This window comes from Schistocerca americana, chromosome 6 (assembly GCF_021461395.2).
Source record: "Schistocerca americana isolate TAMUIC-IGC-003095 chromosome 6, iqSchAmer2.1, whole genome shotgun sequence".
NCBI classification, from domain to species: Eukaryota; Metazoa; Arthropoda; class Insecta; order Orthoptera; family Acrididae; genus Schistocerca; species Schistocerca americana.
The window spans coordinates 434,229,105-434,249,971 of record NC_060124.1 but is presented as its reverse complement, the minus strand read 5'-3'; the positions used below and the strand labels follow the sequence as shown (position 1 = coordinate 434,249,971).

The window sequence follows — 20,867 nt, the reverse complement described above, 5'->3', positions numbered from 1 at the left end:
TCAAACTGAGACTATATCCAACACTTCTGCAGAAGGGATGCCTATTATGTCCTCCACATGGCAGTCTACGCAACAGTCAAATGACATTTTGATGTCTTCTATTGCCACACCAGACTGGTCAGTATGTGACTGTATAGAAGTCTTCAACACACTTAGTGATTTTACGTGGAACCAGAATATTATTTGTTTCTTGGCAAAATATTTTGCTAAGGTATGACAGTGATAGCAGTTGTATGCTTTAAGCACCAATCTTTTTACAGACTTACAGATTTCCACTATTTTTGCCTGTCGTCATTGGCAGATCCATTTATGAACTGAGAGTGCAACAGTGTCTGCATCTTCAGCATTTTCCAGATTTTGTTATTAAATCACAGTGGGTCTTTTCCATCCCTAATCCACTTATTCAACATGTACTTCTCGAGAGCATGATTTACTGTCTGTTTAATCTTTGGCCGTAAGTACTCTACACCCATCATATTGGAATTAAATGATGTCTGTGCATTGTCTAAGTGGGATACTAATAACTGCTTATCTGCTCTTTCTAGCAGAAAATACTTTCTAACATTCTACATATAAGGAAAGATAACACAGTGAGTTTTTCATTCAGAAATTACATTTGAATGCTGATTGTTTGTGAGAAGATAATGTTATGACTTGTGTAAGAAGGAGGAATATCTATCAGCAAGGAGCTTGCTTCATGATCTCATGATTTTCATGCAAAAATGGAATCACTGGTTTCAGGACAGCCATGCTCAATGCCTTGCAGGATCTCAATGCCTGCACACAACTAGCACCTGAGAGAGCAGACTTTTTATCTTTTGATCATGAAGGATTGTACTGCCAGGTAATGTAATTTGAATCAGGAGATGGTCTCATTTGTGGCAAGACAAGTATCCACATGTAAAGTGGGACTACGTCTGGAGCACCAAAGACTGTCAATACTTCAAATATTGTTAAGGCTGCTCTTAACTTGCCAGCATAGAGAGGCACACTGATGGTAATGTGCCTAAATGACAACACATGGCACAGGAAAGGCAATGAGATCCCCACCAGGCTGTAAAGGTGTCTGCCTTGCAGCATTGTGTGGATGTGGTATGGATGGGAGTGTGGTCAGAATATCACTCTCCTGGCCACTGTACAATCTTTCTAGACCACAGAGGTGCTGTTACTCATCAAGTAGCTCCTCAATTGACATCACAAAGCTCTGAGTTCTCCCACTGAAGAATCCTTAGGAGTACCGGGAATCAAACACCGATCCTCTGCATGACAGCCATCTACACTGACCACTCCAGCTACAAAGGCAGATGCAGGAATAGCATAGTTTTTTTTTTAATCCTTCCTAGCATTGCAGTTTTAATGGACAGCAATGTACATTCTTCTTGAATGTCTGGAGATATTTCACTTGTCTTGTGTATTGTACAAACCAGGCAGAACTGTTTTTGTTTTTGTGATGAATGGCCCTCCCAAGGATCTCAATAATTCTGAGGGAATGTTGTCTACTCCAGGTGTATTGATTTGATTTGATTTTTATTTGGTCCTGTAAAATTACATTTTGCAAAAGGATTGTTCTGTAACGTAGTACATGGTAATGAATGCAGTATTATATGGGGAAGAAAAGAAGAAAACAAACAATACTGTAAACATTATAATTAAAGATATGCAATATTACATTCAAGTTCTTAAAAAACAGTACTGCAGACAATATATTTTACATACCAAACATACAATATTACGTACACTGATGTACAAGTTACAACATTTTTAGTACAATATGTCTAATATAAATATTATAGCTCTAGAAATTCATTTAAATTATACACAGTATGTTTTATGAAGAATTGTTTCAGTTTCCTCTTGAATACATAAAGGTTGTCAATGTCCTTTTTTATATTTAGTGGGAGTTTATTCTAAATTGTTATTCCATTCTGGATGACTCCTCTTTGTAATATGCTGCAAGTTTTTGTAACGGATTTGCTTCTGCCTCATGTTATGATTGTGAATATCAGAGATATCCCAGAAAAGATTTTTGTTGCAAATTGCAAATATCGTCAACAAGTCCCAAATGTTTTGAATAGGCACTTACAGGATACCTGACAGACCACAAACCTACCTCACTGCTTGTTTTTGTATTTTGAAAACTTTTTCCACCTACAAACAAAACTGGGCACCCACATGTCACCATCCTATGCCAACCTATTAATGGGCCATCTAGAGGAATCCTTCCTAAACACCCCAAATCTTAAACTCCTCACCTGGTTCAGATTCACTGATGGCATCTTTTCTATCTGGATCAAAGGTGAGGAAACCCTATCCATATTCCTCCAGAACCTCAACAACTTCTCTCCCATTTGCTTCACCTGATCCTACTCAAGCCAGCAAGCCACCTTCCTAGATGTTGACCTCCACCTCAAAGATGGCTACATCAGTACCTCTGACTATATCAAACCTACTACCACCAGCAATACCTCCACTTCAACAGCTGCCACCCATTCCATACCAAGAAGTCCCTTCCATACAGATTAGCCACCCATTGTCATCGCATCTGCAGTGAGAAACAGTCCCTCTCAAAATATATGGAGGAAGCCTTCACTGACTGCAATTATCCTCCCAACCTTGTACAAAAACAAATCTCTCGTGCCTTATCTTTCCAGTCTCCCACCACCTCCAAAAACCCCACTGTCTGGCCACAGAGGAGCATTCCCCTCATAACTCAGTACCACCCAGGACTGGAGCAACTGAATTAAATTCACCACCAGGGTTTCAATTACATCTAGTTATGCCCTGAAATGAGAAATGTCCTGCCTGCTATTCTTCCCACCCCTCCCACAGTGGTATTCTGTCTTTCACTGAATCTACACAATATACTCATCCATCCTTACATAACCCCTGCTCCCAATACCCTACCTCATGGCTCATACCCCTGTAATAGACCTAGATGCAAGACCTGCCCCATACATCCTCCAACCACCACCTACTCCAGTCCAGTCACTAACATCACCTGTCCCATCAAAGGCAGGGCTACTTGTGAAACCAGTCACAGGGTCTACAAGCTAAGATGCAACCACTGTGCTGCATTCTATGTAGACATGACAACCAACAAGCTGTTTGTCTGCATGAATGGCCACCAACAAACTGTGGCAAAGAAACAAATGGACCACCCTGTGGCTGAACACATGGCCAAACATGATATCCTTCATTTCAATTACTTTTTCACAGCCTGTGCCATATGGATCGTTCCCACCAACACCAGCTTTTCTGACTTGCATAGGTGGGAACTTTCCCTGCAATACATCCTATGATCCCATAACCCTCCTGGCCTCAACCTTCGTTAGTTGCTGTCCTCTCCTAACCAGCCCCTTTCCTGCTCCCATTCCAGCACTAAACAGCCGTCATTCCACTACCACACTCAATCTTTTTTTATTATTTATTTTATTTTTTTCTCTTTATCTCTCCACTTCTCTCTATGTCTCTCCTTTTCCGCTACCCCCCCCCCCCCCCCCCCCATTCGTTCCACATCTCTCCCCTGCCTGCCGCCCAACCTGCAGCACTTCACTGTCCGCCATCCCCACCATACTATCCCTCCCCCTCCCCGCCCCAGCCTCCTCCTTTCCCCCACCCAGTCACCGCTCCCATCTTGCACTGGTGCCTGTTGCCTGAGACTACAGTCGTGTGTGTGATAGGTCGTACAAGGGAATATTATACCCACAATTTAGTTGTTCTTGTAATTAGAGAGATCTTGAGTATCTTTAGGTTTGCATAATAGGTTTTGTTTGCTGCTTGTATCCTTCCTATGATACATTGCCTCATACTATTTCACTGGTTAGGACACCTAAATAATGGAAGCATCTAACAGCTATAAAGCATTTATCAAAGATATTCAGGTCCTGTGGTGTTCTTCTAGCTTCAGAATTGGACATAACCATATATTTTGTTTAGCTTTCATTTACAGTAAGCCCAATTCTTGTACCTTCTGCTTCCATTTGTCCATATATTTCCTTAAGCAATGTTACATCCCTTGTCACAGTGGCAATATCATTTGCATATGCGCTTATCTGGCTGTACTTCATCATTAATGTTCCTCTTTTATCTATTTTTTGTATGATACTATGCAGTGCCAAGTTAAACAGGATTACAGAGAGGGCATCACCTTGTTCCATTCCATCCTCAAAGTCAAACTGCCTGGTCATTCTGTTATTCACTTTTACTTTTGTTTTTGTATCCTCCGTTGTTAGCTCAATTAACCTTCTCAGTTCATTACAGATGCCCAATTCTTACAGCCCTTTATACGATGCATTTCCAAGTCACTGCCAGTCATGTATTCATCATCAGTCGAGAGCAGTGAGTACATCAAATCAGCTGGAACTAATTGGTTTTCTGTCAAGCATTTAGTCATAAACAATAAAGCTGATCATCATTTCAGAGTGGCTGTCAAAAATAAATGCATACAGTTATTAATCTAAATACATATCTGCAATCTCGACTAAGTCACTGAAATTCCCTAACATGACATACTATATCACTGACTGTGGCTGAGAAAAGATTTCCAATGAGGATATCAGGTCAGCAATGTTACAAGCTCATTGGGGTCAGTTAAACTGAGAAATTCACAATTACATTAGTGGGTATACACTGTGAGAAAACAAAAAAAAACCTTTTAAATTATAATTCAGTCATCTAATTACCTAGTTGTTGTTACATCATTCCCTTCTTTTCTCCTATGTTATTGCACTTCCTGCTCTGGTTTCTGAGTTGCAGATTTTTAGTGGTCAGATATTTTTGCACTTTCTTTTCACAGTTCACTGGACTTTTGTCTTTCTCAGTAATAACTAATAACACCCTACTCCTTCATAGTCTTAGTTTTTCCAAATAGAGAAATACCATACATCAGGCAAGTTCCAATAGTGATGAAGCAATTACCTTTAACTCTCAAGCAGCCTTATTTGAAATCTTTGTGTTTTTAACTAACATGATAGTTAACCTAACAATGCAAAATCGTTGAAGGACTGTACCAATATTATTAAAAGGATAATTGATACTCACCATACAGTGGAGAAACTGAGTCGCAGATAGGCACAACAAAAAGATTGTCACAACATAAGCTTTTGGTCAACAAGGCCTTTGTCAAAAATAGATGACCAACACACACACACACACACACACACACACACACACACACACACACACACACAAATGCAACTCACATGCACATGCCCGCAGTCTGAGAGGGATGAGGTGGAGGGAGGGTAGAGCAGCTAGGTGTAGTCGAAAGATTATATGGAGGGGAAGGGAAAAGGGGGGGGGGGGGGAATAATCAGAAAAACGAGAAGTAAAAAGACTGGATGGGTTGGTGGAATATAGGGCTGTGTACTGCTGGAATGGGAACAGGGAAGGGGCTAGATTGACGAGAACAATGATTAACGAAGGTTGAGGCCAGGAGCGTTACAGGTATTTAGGATATATTGCAGGTACAGTTCCCCCCTGCACAATTCAAAAAAGCTGGTGTTGGTGGGAAGGATCAATATGGTACAGGCTTGAAGCGGTCATTGAAATGAAGAATGTTGTGTTGGGTGGTGTGTTCAGCAACAGGGTGGTCCAGTTGTTTCTTGGTCACAGTTTGTTATGGTCATTCATGCAGACAGAAAGCTTGTTAGTTGTCATGCCCACATATAATGCAGCACAGTGCTTGCAGCTTAGCTTGTAGATCACATGACTGGTTTCACAGGTAGTTCTGACTTTGATGGAACAGGTGATGTTAGTGACCGGACTGGAGTAGATGGTGGTGGGAGGATGTATGGGACAGGTCTTGCATCTAGGTCTATTACAGGGATATGACCCATGAGGCAAGGGATTGGGTGCAGGAGTTGTGCAGGGATGGACAGGTATATTGTGTAGGTGCCTTGGACATAGGAATACCACTGTGAGAGAGGTGGAAAGAATAGTGGGGAGGACATTTCTCATCTCAGGGCACAACGAGAGGTAACTCAAACCCTGGTGGTGAATGTAATTCATTTGCTCCAGTCCTGGGTGGTGCTGAGATACGAGGGGATTGCTCCTCTGTGGCCAGACAGTGAGACTTTGAGAGGTGGTGGATGACTAGAAAGATAAGGCACAGGAGATTTGTTTTTGTACAAGGTTGGGAGGATAATTACAATCTGTAAAGGCCTCAGTGAGACCCTCAGTATATTTTGAAAGGGATCGCTTGTCACTGCAGATGTGAGGACCACAGGTGACTTGACTGTATGGAAGGTACTTCTTTGTATGGAATGGGTGGCAGCTACCAAGGTGGAGGTATCACTGTTGGTTATTAGGTTTGATATGGACAGTTGTACTGATATAGCCTTCTTTGAGGTGGAGGTCAACATCTAGGAATGTGGCCTGTTGGGCTGAGTAGGACCAGGTGAAGCAAATGGGGGAGAAGCTGTTAAGGTTCTGGAGGAATGTTGTAGGATGTCCTCACCCTCAATCCAGATCACAAAGATGCCATCAATGAATCAGAACCAGAAGAGGAGTTTAGGATTCTTGGTGTATAAGAAGGATTCCTCTAGATGGTCCATGAATATGTCTGCATAGGATGGTGACCACAGCTGTACCATGGATTTGTTTGTAGGTAATGTCTTCAAAGGAGAAGTAATTGGGGGTGAGGATACAGTCGGTCATATTGACTAGGAAGAAGGTTGTTGGTTTGGAATATGTCAGGTATTGGGAAAGGTAGTGTTCAACAGCAGTAAGGCCCAGGGCATTAGGAATGTTAGTGTAAGGAGAGGTGGCATCAATAGTGATGAGTAGGGCACCATGTGGCGAAGGGACAGATCTGTGGAGAGCAGGTGGAGGAAATGGTTGGTATCTTTTATGTAGGAGGTTAGGTTCTGGGTTATAGGCTGACAGTGCTGGTCTGTGAGAGTGAAGATTCTCTCAGTGGGGGCACAGTAACCAGCCACAACGGGGTATCCCGGGTGGTTGGGATTATGGACTTTAGGAAGCATGTAGAAGGCAGGAGTGTGGGGAGGGGTAGGGATGAGGAGAGAAATGGACTCAGGAGAGATGGTTAACCTATGTGTCTGTTGTTCCCATCTGCTTATTCTCCAAAAGATTACAGGTTTTGGATCCCTGTCAACCGTATCTCAAGCATGGCAATGTGTGGTAAGTCTGTATCCCTCATTGTTGTTCACCCTATGTGATTTGCATTCTAATATTATAGAGATACAGAAACAAAATTTTTGTTGATGTGGAAAGAAATAGCAATTCAGTGTGAAATATACTTCCTCTCATACAAGAATACCTATCATGTTGATTAGCATGATTGTTAGTAACATCAATATTTGTTGTAAATAGATCTCCCTAAATGTCCCAGAGCGTAGAGGTAATGAATGTTATAGCATGGAAACAGGTAGACGTGATTACATCTGAACATACGGCCACCATTAGCAAAACAACAATACTGTCATGCAGAAACTTCCAATGGAAGTTGTAAGTATGAAATCACAGCAGAAATAAATATAAGCAGTTCAGACAACAAACTAACTGCACAAAACAGTAGATGATAGTTTCTTTTCTTTTCCGAGTGTGCTTTTCATTGTGACAGTCCTGAGTTCATGCTAGTAATACATGTTCACAACCATTCATTTTGTTAATAACCACTGTGTGTGACTGGATATTTAATGACTTGAAATGCCATAGTGTGCACTGTAGTAAAATTAAAATGACAAATGAGGGGCCCCATATTAGGTGCCAAAACATTGTGAATTCAGGAAACTGAGATGCAATCATGGAAATTAATAATGCAAATAGCCCCATGGTGGGGACAAAAATGTAGTAAAATAAAAATAACAAATCAGAGTCCCCACTGAGTAGCAAAGTGTTATGAATTCAAGAAACAAATTCTGTTGTGGAGATTAATATGCAAATCACCCTGTGCTGGGTATCAAAATTAGTAAAATTAAAATCGCAAGTGAGAGGCCGCACATTAGACACCAAAATGTAGTGAATTGTAAATAATGGAAATTAATATGTAAATTTCTGCATGCTGGGAGACAAAGTCTAATGAAACAAATGGTTATATGAATTAAAATGTGGATACTTTTATGTTTATTATATCATCAACACAAACATAAATCGCAAGATCTATTGACTTGGCATGGGTGCAGCTCAGTAATTGGGCATGTAGTAGGGTGGGGGGCAGGGAGAGAGGGACGGGGGGGGGGGGGGGGGGGGGGGGCATGGCTGTTTCATCTCACATATCACAAAGCGGTGATAAATGCTGGTATGAAGACAGGGATCTAACTCAAAATTTGAAGACTGAGTCGACAATATGGGGGCACAATAGGATGGCATGCCTTCAGAATACACACAGTCTCTTCTGATTCCTCTAACTCTGCATTGCTAACTCACTGACTGCTCATTTTCTCTTCAGAGTCCAACTGCCTGACTAGCCACTACCTGAAAGTCTGGGTGATTTTTCACTGACCCCTCTGTTCTGTCACTTATGTCCTCCACAGCTAAGACTTTCCTACTGTATGAGCTTTGTCACTAGTGTATTCAATTTATAATCCCATGCAATGAATAACTAACACCGCATAATCATACCTCCCAGTCTCTGTGCAGGACAAAAATTCCAATCTTGCAGCGGCTAGCAGGTAACCCAGGAACGCCTGTCCTGTTCGCATGTGACCCATGTTTCAGCACATCACACCGCAGGGTGGCAGCTCCTAGAAAATAGCTTTAAGTGTCTGTCTGCATTCCTCAGTTGTCAAGAAAGCAGCCACCCACCAACAAATACACATGTTCCCCATAGAGACAGAAGCTTCACATATGCCACTCCTGTAAGGCTTTGGGCAAGACTCACTCAGTGGCTGCAACTTAAACATATTCTCATTCTCAGTGTCAGTCAGCAAGTATTAAAGCATCTGAACTCACGTACAATCACTCGGACAGCCTGCTGACTATCACCAGCATCTTATAAATGCCTTAGCTCAAAACCATTACTGGCAAATGAAAAATAATTATTACATTATAATATCTGCTTAGCACCTTGTAGCAAATATTTAATTTTATTTATTTTACCACACTCATCTTGGGATGTCATTCACTGACAGAATTTTTTTGATAATGAGTGTATTTCTCATTATAAATTCAGTAGGTCCAGTTATTAAGAACAATGGAAAAAGACCAAAGAAATCATGGAATAAGTGAAAATTTTCCAAGGAGGAAATTATGAAAATGTATGTTTCTGAACCACATTTCATAATTTCAAATTTCTCAGGTTTTAATGATCAACAATAAAAACTACCTTTCTTCCCATATGTGATAACTCACATTATTCTACATTATGGCCAAATACTACAAATGAATTGAAATATCTGATTTTTCACAAAGAATGCAAATGTCATTTCTCTTTAAACAGGAGACTGTGAACTTCCACTCCACCTTGTGTACTGGATATGATGTGTCCCAGAATTGACAACGTCGGCCAGTTGCTGTAGTTGCTTTTATACCAGTGTAATCTTTTCCACTATGTGTCAGTCTGCAACTCAGCAAATTTGTATTACCTGAAACAAAATTTATATGAGTTACATATTGATAGGTTGTACCAACTGACAATTTATTTTTTAAGTTGCTTGAAACCAAGTATTTAATTTCAAGAATTTTCATTTAATACATTCCAGAAAAAATGAGACAATAAGAAAATGAGCTTCAGATAAGGCACAATTTAGTTCATTAATTATGTGCTGCTAACATGAAACTTTCCAGAACAACTTTACAAAGTGGAGCACAAAGAAATCTGCAAACAGAAATTGTAAACTAGTCAGATGTAATCTTAATTACTACTGAATCAATAATATCAAGACACATCATACATATGTGAACACCAAATACATGAAAAACTCTGAGTGGACCAATGGGTCAACAGGATAGGGGCAGAAAAATGAGAACACTCTAAGGAAATATAACAGAAGTCAAAAACTGCTGTGCTTCTTTTGATCATACTATCTAAATTACTTGACAAAGAAATGCTTGACAGAATTACAGAAATGTTGACAGTGTTGGTATCACCAATGTACAACAGTTTGTGAAATTTAAAATTTTCCTGGCGAACTGAATAATCAAAAAGATTTCGGGCTTGCAGCTGGTCGTCGTTAGCTTCCATCCACGTTATTTTGACTGGACAATTGCCAGCTGAGGCTGGTAGTTGTCCAGTCGAAATATCGTGGATGGAAGCTAATGAGGACCGGCTGCAAGCCTGTAATCTTTTTGATTGTACAACAGTTTGTTGTTGTTGTTGTGGTCTTCAGTCCTGAGACTGGTTTGATGCAGCTCTCCATGCTACTCTATCCTGTGCAAGCTTCTTCATCTCCCAATACCTACTGCAACCTACATGCCTCTGAATCTGCTTAGTGCATTCATCTCTTCGTCTCCCTCTATGATTTTTACCCTCCACGCTGCCCTCCAATACTAAATTTGTGATCCCTTGATGCCTCAGAACATGTCCTACCAACTGATCCCTTCTTCTAGTCAAGTTGTGCCACAAACTTCTCTTCTCCCCAGTCCTATTCAGTACCTCCTCATTAGTTATGTGATCTACCCATCTAATCTTCAGCATTCTTCTGTAGCACCACATTTCAAAAGCTTCTATTCTCTTCTTGTCCAAACTATTTATTGTCCATGTTTCACTTCAATACATGGCTACACTCCATACAAATACTTTCAGAAACGACTGTGTGACACTTAAATCAATACTCAATGATAACATATTTCTCTTCTTCAGAAACACTTTCCTTGCCATTGCCACTCTCCATTTTATATCCTCTCTACTTCAGTTATTTTGCTCCCCAAATAGCAAAACTCATTTACTACTTTAAGTGTCTCATTTCCTAATCTAATTCCCTTACCATAACCTGATTTAATTTGACTACATTCCATTATCCTCGTTCCGCTTTTTTTGTTATTCGTCTTATACCCTCCTTTCAAGACACTGTCCATTCTGTTCAGCTGCTCTTCCTGGTCCATTGCTGTGTCTGACAGAATTACAATGTCATCAGCAAACCTCAAAGTTTTTATTTCTTCTCCATGGATTTTAATTCCTGCTCCAAATTTTTCTTTTGTTTCATTTACTGCTTGCTCAATATACAGATTGGATAACATCAGGGATAGGCTACGTAGTGTCTTACTCAGTTCTCAACCACTGCTTGCCTTTCAAGCCCCTCTACTCTAATAGCTGGCATCTGGTTTCTGTAAAAATTGAAAGTACCCTTTGACTCCCTGTATTTTACTCCTGCCACCTTCAGAATTTGAAAGAGTATTACAGTCAACATTGTCAAAAGCTTTCTCTAAGTATACACATGCGGGAAATGTAGGTTTGCCTTTCCTTAATCTATCTTCTAAGATAAGTCATGCGCTCAGTATTGCCTCACTTGTTCCAACACTTTTATGGAATCCAAACTGATTTTCTCTGAGGTTGGCTTCTACTAGTTTTTCCATTTGTCTGTAAAGAATTCATGTTAGTATTTTGCCACCGTGACTTACTAAACTGATAGTTTGGTGATTTCCACTCCTGTCAGTACCTGCGTTCTTTGGAATTGGAATTATCATATTATTCTTGAAGTCTGATGGTATTTCACCTGTCTCAAACATGTTGCTTACCAGATGGTAGAGTTTTGTCATGGCTGGCTCTCCCTAGGCAACCAGTAGTTCTAATGGAACATTGTCTGCCACCAGCGACTTGTTTTGACAGATCTTTCAGGGCTCTGTCAAATTCTTCACACTGTATCATATCTCCCATTTCATCTTCATCTATGTCCTCCTCCATTTCAATAATATTGCAGTCAAATACATCACCCTTGTATAGAACCCTATTCACTCCTTCTGCCTTTCTGCTTTCCCTTCTTTGCTTAGGACTCTTTTTTCATCTGCACTCTTGATATTCATACAGAAGTTCTCTTTTCTCCAAAGGTCTCTTTTAATTTTCCTGTAGGCAGTATCTATCTTACCCCTAGTGATGTATGCCTCTACTTGCTTTCATTTGTCCTCTAGCCATCCTTGCTTAGCCATTTTGCACTTCCTGTCGATCTCATTTTTGAGACATTTGAATTCATTTTCGCCTTCTTCCTTTACTGAATTTTTAAATTTTCTCCTTTCATCAGTTAAATTCAATATCTCTTCTGTTACCCAAGGATTTCTACAAGGCCTCATCTTTTTACCCACTTGATCCTCTGCTGCCTTCACTATTTCATCTCTCAAAACTACCCATTTTCTTCTACTGTATTTCATTCCTCCATTCTTGTCAATCATTCCCTAATGCCCTGTCTGAGAAAACAAAAGTATGTCATCAAAGTAATAAGAAAATTTTTTTTTTTTTACCAGGAAATTTCCAACATTACACCAACATTATGTGGAGTGCAAATAACAACACATACTGCCAGTTTTTAATGTTTATAATGTTATTTCAATTAATTTACAGTGAAGCTGATGACAAAATACCATATTGCTCACAATTTTTATTTCTGGGAGGAAATGGGTTAAGGCTCAACTACAGATCCACAACAACTTCAATGTGTTATAGCATTCAAACTAATTAAGATATTCATATCATGCTTGGCTTATGTGACACACACACTCACAAAGTTTTGGTTGTGTGTATTCCAGAGTGTTTTGACTCAAGCATAATGACAAAAATGCAAGAAAAGGCTTGGCATGGGGAATGGTTTATTCAGACCAAAACAGACACACAGGTTCAAAGAAACTTTCACACATAATATAGAAGCACCCGCTCTCACAGATGTCAATATGCAAGGTACCGAAATTTTATGCACACAGGAAGTGTTGATATGAAGCATCATACTGGATGACCTGGAACAAGTGAAGCTAACATGGAATGGATACAGTTGGCTTTTCAACATTCACCACAGAAATCTGTTTGGAGGGCATTTCAGATCCCTAGGTTGACCATGCACCAGGCCTTTGTAAATGTATACCGATGTATCCATATCAACTGTAGTTGTTGCATGCAATGAAACCAGATGACAAGCCACAACATTTGCAATTTGCTGTGCTTGTTCTTCACCATTTAAACAAAGATGGAAATTTCCTAAAGAACCTAGTATTTTATGACAAACCAACATTACATCTTAGTGTTAAGGTAAACAAACACTAATGTTCATATCTGGGACACAACTAACATGCATATTGTGATGAAAGATGTATGTAACAGTCGAAAAGTGAATTTGTGGTGTTGTTTGATGTTCACTGCATTGTAGAATCATTTTTCTTCTCAGAAAAAACTGTTAATTTTAAAAATTACCTTGGTATCTCCCCCCCCCCCCCCCCCCCCCAATGAATCATGACACTTGCCATTGGTGGGGAGGCTTGCGTGCCTCAGTGATACAGATAACCACACTGTAGATGCAACCACAACGGAGGAGTATCTGCTGAGAGGTCAGACAAACATGTAGTTCCTGAAGAGCGGCAGCATCCTTTTCAGTAGTTGCACGGGCAACAGTCTGGATGATTGACTGATCTGGCCTTGTAACATTAACCGAAACAGCCTTGCTGTGCTGGTACTGCAAACGGCTGAAAGCAAGGGGAAACTACAGCCACAATTTTTCCCAAGAGCATGGTTAAATGATGATGGCATTCTCTTGGATGTAAAGTAGTCCCCCATTTCGATCTCCAGGCAGGGACTACTCAGCAGGACGTCTTGATCAGGAGTAAAAAACTGGTGCTCTACAGATCGGAACATGGACTGTCAGACCCTTAATTAGGCAGATAGGTTGGAAAATTTAAAAAGGAAAATGGATAGGTTTAAGTTAGATATAGTGGGAATTAGTGAAGTTTGGTGGCAGGAGAAACAAAACTTCTGGTCAGATGAATACAGGGTTATAAATACAAATTCAAATAGGGGTAATGCAGAAGTAGCTTTAATAACGGGAAAAAAAAAAAAAAAAAAAAAAAAATAGGAGCACGGATAAGCGACTATGAACAGCATAGTTAACGCATTATTATAGCCAAGATAGGCACAAAGCCCATGCCTACCACAGTAGTACAAATTTATATGTCTACTAGAACCACAGATGATGAAGAGATTGAAGAAATGTATGATGTGATAAAAGGAATAATTCAAATAGTTAGGGGAGATGAAAATTTAATAGCTATGGGAGACTGGGATTCAATAGTAGGGAAAGAAGAAGCCACCTGGTAGAATTTTGCATAGAGCATAAATTAATCATAGTTAACACTTGCTTTAAGAATCATGAAAGAAGGTTGTATATGTGAAATGGGCCTGGAGAGACTGGAAGGTTTCTGACAGATTATATAATGGTAAGACAGAGATTTGGGAACCATGTTTTAAATTGTAAGACATTTCCAGGGCCAGATGTGGAAATGGAAGATGACATAGATGAAGATGAAATAGGAGATATAGTGCTGTGTGAAGAATCTGACAGAGCACTGAAAGACCTAAGTCAAAAAGAGGCTCCAGGAGTAAACAACATTTCATTAGAACTACCGATTGCCTTGAGAAAGCCAGCCATGACAAGCAAAATGTATGAGACAGGTGAAATACCCATAGATTTAAAGAAGAATACAATAATTGCAGTCCCAAAGAAAGAAGGTGTCAACAGGTGTGAAAATTAACAAATCATCAGTTTAATAAGTCATGGCTGCAAAATACTAACATGAATTCTTTGCAGACAAATGGAAAAATGGTAGAAGCCGACCTTGGGGAAGATCAGTTTGAATTCCATAGAAATGTTGGAACATGCAAGGCAATATGACCCTACAACTTATCTTAGAAGATAGATTAAGGAAAGGCAAACCTACATTTCTAGCACTTGTAGACTTAGAGAAAACTTTTGACAATGTTGACTGGAATACTCTCTTTCAAATTCTGAAGGTGGCAGGGGTACATACAGGGAGCAAAAGGCTATTTACAATTTGTACAGAAACCAGATGGCAGTTATAAGAGTCGAGGGGAATGAAAGGGAAGCAGTGATTGAAAAGGGAGTGCGACAGGGTTGTAGCCTATCCCTGATGTTATTCAATCTGTATATTGAGCAAGCAGCAAAAGGAAGCAAAAGAAAAATTTAGAGTAGGAATTAAAATTCATGGGAAAAAAAATAAAAACTTTGAGGTTTGCCATTGACATTCTAATTCTGACAGAGACAGTAAAGGATCTGGAAGAGCAGTTGAATGAAATGGACAGAGTCTTGAAAGGAGGATATAAGATGAACATCAACAAAAGCAAAATGAGGATAATGGAATGTAGTCTAATTAAATCAGGTGATGCTAAGGGAATTAGATTAGGAAATGAGGCACTTAAGGTAGTAGATGAGTTTTGCTATCTGGGGATCAAAATAACTGATGATGGTTAAAGCAGAGAGGATATAAAATGCAGACTGACTTTGGCAAGGAAAGCGTTTCTGAATAAGAGAAATTTGTTAACATCGAGTATAAATGTAAGTGTCAGGAAGTCTTTTCTGAAAGTATTTGTATGGAGTGTGGCCGTGTATGGAAGCGAAACATGGACAATAAATAGTTTAGACAAGAAGAGAATAGATGTGGTGCTACAGAAGAATGCCAAAGATTAGATGGGTAGATTATGTAACTAATGAGCAGGTACTGAATAGAATTGGGGAGAAGAAGAATTTGTGGCACAACCTGACTAAAAGAAGGGATCGGTTGGTAGGACATATTCTGAGGCATCAAGGGATCACCAATTTAAGATTGAACGGAAGCATGAAGCATAAAAATCGTAGAGGGAGACTAAGAGATGAATACACTAAGCGGATTCAGAAGCATGTAGGTTTCAGTAGTTACTCAGAAATGAAGAAACTTGTACAGGATAGAGCAGCATGGAGAGCTGCATGAAACCAGTCTCTGGATTGAAGATCACATCAACAACACACCTTGATAGTTTGGAGTTGTAGCTTTATCACAACTGGCTGTGTTCAAACAACAAACTGTGAGAGATGTTCTATATCAGGTATTTCCAGATCACTGGATTGGCACAGGTGGTCCAATTCTCTGGCCACCTAGACAACCTCACACTACACTGATGGACTTCTTTCTATAGCGATACATCACGAACAGAGTCCACCAAACACCTATTAATCATATCAATGATTTAAAGAATCTAATTGTTGCTGCCATTGCCACAGTTGTGGATATGTTGCACTGAGTGTGGATAGATCCTGAATACAGACTGGATACTGTGTGTGTTGCCGCCTAGGGCATAAAAACTCTCTGAGATAGTCTGTCACATAAGCCAAACATGGTGTGAATACATTAATTAGTATGGGTGCACAACACAGTAAAGCTGTACTGCACCTTTTTAGACACCCTGTGAATTTCATAGTATTTATTGTTGAAGAAGTTATTAGAGTTGCAGTGTACAAATTTTAAGTTGCTAACAGAAGGAGAAAAACATATTTATATGGATGAAAAATTATTACACTGTAATCTTCATACTGCACAGATGGTTAAAATCATTTCTCATTTAGTGCATAGTATGCAGTATCTGATGAATGACAGAGTGTTTCAGAATAATTTCTTATCAAATTATGTTATGACTTTTCTGAGTATTTCTAGGGATCTAATGACAAATTAGCAAATTTGTAACTTTTATATAATTCAACTGCTTTTTGCCAATTGCCTTACTACTGATCCCAAGCTAAGGCGACTCCCGTGCTGGAACATTGGATTCTGCTCACCTTTTTAGGTACAACAGCTTAACTGCTGAACGCATGTTCAGCATACAGCAGATTTATCACAACTTGCTGTCAAAATATCTCAATAATCTAGTCATGATAATTTTGGATCATGTTTCGGCACCAAGAGAGGTGGCACAGTGGTTAGCATACTGGCCTTGCATTCAAGAGGACAGTGGTTCAATCGCCCATCCAGCATCCTGATTTAGGTTTTCCACAATTTCCCTAAATCGCTCCAGGCAAATGCCGGGATGATTCCTTTGAAAGGGCATGGCCGACTTCCTTCCCCCATCCTTCCCTAATCCAATGAGACCGATGACCTCGCTGTTTGGTTTCTTCCCCCAAACAACCCAACCCCAACCCCATGTTTCTGCAACTTATATCTAATGATAGAATGACTTTCTGATCCTGATCTTTGCATCATTTGAAGTCAGACAGTATGCAGTTGTGCAAGTGGAGGTTTTGATTATTCAAATAATTACCATGTGATCTGAGATTAAAGTTGATTCAAAGAAAAATATTCATCAAGTTTCTGTGATCTTCAAAATGTTATATCTCAAAATGATAATTTCAGTTTTGATTTTTCTTTGCATCATTGAAAAGAGCTCATTATGTTTCGATCACGAAAAATGTACTTCATTCTTTAGGCAAACCAGTTCAATGATAATAAAGAAGTTCAAAAACTTGCACTGATGCTATAAGGAGCAAAGAATGTGTAGACGTTTTGGATATACACATTTGGAAATTATGTAAAAATCTGTTAAAGCTGTTATTCGTTGTCTGTTTTACTTAAAATATACATTAATTTGCTTGGCCTCCAACTTTTAGAAATTTTTTCTGTTCCTTTAAGTTGTTTCACACTATTTCAGAATTCACCTTCCTTGATGGATGCTGCAGGCAAAATTTCAGAGCAGTGGGACATTGGTTTCCAGATAATTCTGTATGTGACCTGGCAACATTTGCATCTCAGGAAGGTTTGAAAGAAATAAGAGAATTTTCAACACAACCAGCAACATTTACTTAATAAAAGAGTCATGCTAAAAATTCATTGCTTTTGAATAAGTAAATATTAAATGAAATTGTAGTGAGTTACTACAAGTTGTATCATTCAAGTTCATGGGTGTACACACAAACAGCAATCTAAAATGGTCTGAATATACACTCCTGGAAATTGAAATAAGAACACCGTGAATTCATTGTCCCAGGAAGGGGAAACTTTATTGACACATTCCTGGGGTCAGATACATCACATGATCACACTGACAGAACCACAGGCACATAGACACAGGCAACAGAGCATGCACAATGTCGGCACTAGTACAGTGTATATCCACCTTTCGCAGCAATGCAGGCTGCTATTCTCCCATGGAGACATCGTAGAGATGCTGGATGTAGTCCTGTGGAACGGCTTGCCATGCCATTTCCACCTGGCGCCTCAGTTGGACCAGCGTTCGTGCTGGACGTGCAGACCGCGTGAGACGACGCTTCATCCAGTCCCAAACATGCTCAATGGGGGACAGATCCGGAGATCTTGCTGGCCAGGGTAGTTGACTTACACCTTCTAGAGCACGTTGGGTGGCACGGGATACATGCGGACGTGCACTGTCCTGTTGGAACAGCAAGTTCCCTTGCCGGTCTAGGAATGGTAGAACGATGGGTTCGATGACGGTTTGGATGTACCGTGCACTATTCAGTGTCCCCTCGACGATCACCAGTGGTGTACGGCCAGTGTAGGAGATCGCTCGCCACACCATGATGCCGGGTGTTGGCCCTGTGTGCCTCGGTCGTATGCAGTCCTGATTGTGGCGCTCACCTGCACGGCGCCAAACACGCATACGACCATCATTGGCACCAAGGCAGAAGCGACTCTCATCGCTGAAGACGACACGTCTCCATTGGTCCCTCCATTCACGCCTGTCGCGACACCAATGGAGGCGGGCTGCATGATGTTGGGGCGTGAGCGGAAGACGGCCTAACGGTGTGCGGGACCGTAGCCCAGCTTCATGGAGACGGTTGCGAATGGTCCTCGCCGATACCCCAGGAGCAACAGTGTCCCTAATTTGCTGGGAAGTGGCGGTGCGGTCCCCTACGGCACTGCGTAGGATCCTACGGTCTTGGCGTGCATCCGTGCGTCGCTGCGGTCCGGTCCCAGGTCGACAGGCACGTGCACCTTCCGCCGACCACTGGCGACAACATCGATGTACTGTGGAGACCTCACGCCCCACGTGTTGAGCAATTCGGCGGTACGTCCACCCGGCCTCCCGCATACCCACTATACGCCCTCGCTCAAAGTCCGTCAACTGCACATACGGTTCACGTCCACGCTGTCGCGGCATGCTACCAGTGTTAAAGACTGCGATGGAGCTCCGTATGCCACGGCAAACTGGCTGACACTGACGGCGGCGGTGCAGAAATGCTGCGCAGCTAGCGCCATTCGACGGCCAACACCGCGGTTCCTGGTGTGTCCGCTGTGCCGTGCATGTGATCATTGCTTGTACAGCCCTCTCGCAGTGTCCGGAGCAAGTATGGTGGGTCTGACACACCGGTGTCAATGTGTTCTTTTTTCCATTTCCAGGAGTGTATTTTACTACTTCACAAAAATCTCAGCTCAGGAACATTAGCTATTCATATTATTTCCACTGTCTGTGACTGAGACACCACAAAAACTGCTTATTGTAGTTACTTCCATGCACTGTTGTATGGCATAGTTTTCTGGGGTAATTAGCCATTTTCCAAAAAAGTATTCATTGCCCAAAAGAGAGTTATTAGGATAATGAGTGGAATTCAGCCTAGACATTCTTGTAGAAACCCTTTTAGAAAATTAGGGATACTGACAACGGCATGTCAATATATCTATTCCCTGCTGTGTTTCACTGGTAAAAATGAGCAACTATAGAAAACCAATGATTCATACCATACCCACAATACCAGGAGGAAGATGAACCTCCATTATGAATTAAAAAACCTTAGTATTGTACAAAAAGGAGTCCACTACATGAGCTGCAAGGTGTTCAATGCTTTCCCACCAACCCTAAAATCACTTGTCCATGAGCTTCCCAAATTTAAACAACAGCTCAAACACCATCTAATGGATAATTCCTTTTATTCAGTTGAAGAATATTTCAATTGTGTTAACTCTAATTGATTTTTTCTTTTAATTAAATCTGATGTACTCTTATGCAATACAATAGTTGGAATCATTGTTAAAATTACTATGTCTTTTATGTAACTACTAAAATCTACTTTTATTTTAACTACCTTAATCATAATTTTGTCTATACCTATTAATGTGTATTTTGTCTTATACCTCTTGCCGTCTTGCAAGAGGGTTTTCTGTGTGTTTCTGTTGTACAATTTGTAATAATCTGACACATCATACATCCAAGCAAATGTCTCACTGTATTGGATTTATGGGATCTAAATAAATAAAATAAAGTATGAATTTAGAAACAGCTGACAGCTATGAAAAAAAGCAATATTAAACATTATAAAAGAAGACAGCATCATCACAGTTGGATGATGAACAGTGGAAATACATCCATAGGAATCACTCAACATAAGTGTAACTGCAGTTTGGATCTCTCCTCTGAAACTGCACTGGATGTAAGTGAGGGATGCCAGAGGTGATGCAAAGACAATGATAAGTGAAACTCCAGAGATGGTTGCACACAACATTTTCAAATACTTAGTATAAGTAACGCATGTCATGAATGCTTAGATCATAAGTTGCTGATTAAAAAAGTGAAAGAAAAATTTTAGTTGCCAAAGCAGTCAGAAAAACTGCAGATTTTGACATACTCACCACAAAGATGATCTATAGAAGAAGTGGTGCAGGAGTTTGGTTTCCCATGAAGAAAGGTAAAATGTTGTCAGGTGAGATACAAAATTATCTGCAAAACCAATACTACAGTACAATGAAATGTTTCTTTGAACATCCAACAAGCTACAGTTTGATTCTAACTTCCACTTGACGTTTTTTTATTTGTTAAATGTAGAAACAATGAATATTTTCACATAAACAAAACTGCATGTCCTAGATCTTGAAAAGTATTGCAATGAGTTCCAAGTCAGCAACAGAAACAACTTAACTGAACAGATAAACATTTCTAAAAATCAAAGGCTGAGCAGAAGGTTCATTTTAAGGGAAAAAAGACAATATAACAGCTTTAA

General features: G+C 40.2%; 1 protein-coding gene across 1 annotated transcript in view; it reads right to left on the bottom strand.

Annotated features, from left to right (window-relative positions):
- The window catches only part of LOC124620192, a 429,599-nt gene that overhangs the window by 392,308 nt on the left and 16,424 nt on the right, over nt 1-20,867 (bottom strand). Inside the window, exon 2 of the mRNA XM_047146861.1 lies at nt 9,424-9,545. Within this exon, the coding sequence (XP_047002817.1) occupies nt 9,424-9,545 (122 nt within the window). The remainder of the gene's footprint in view (nt 1-9,423; nt 9,546-20,867) is intronic.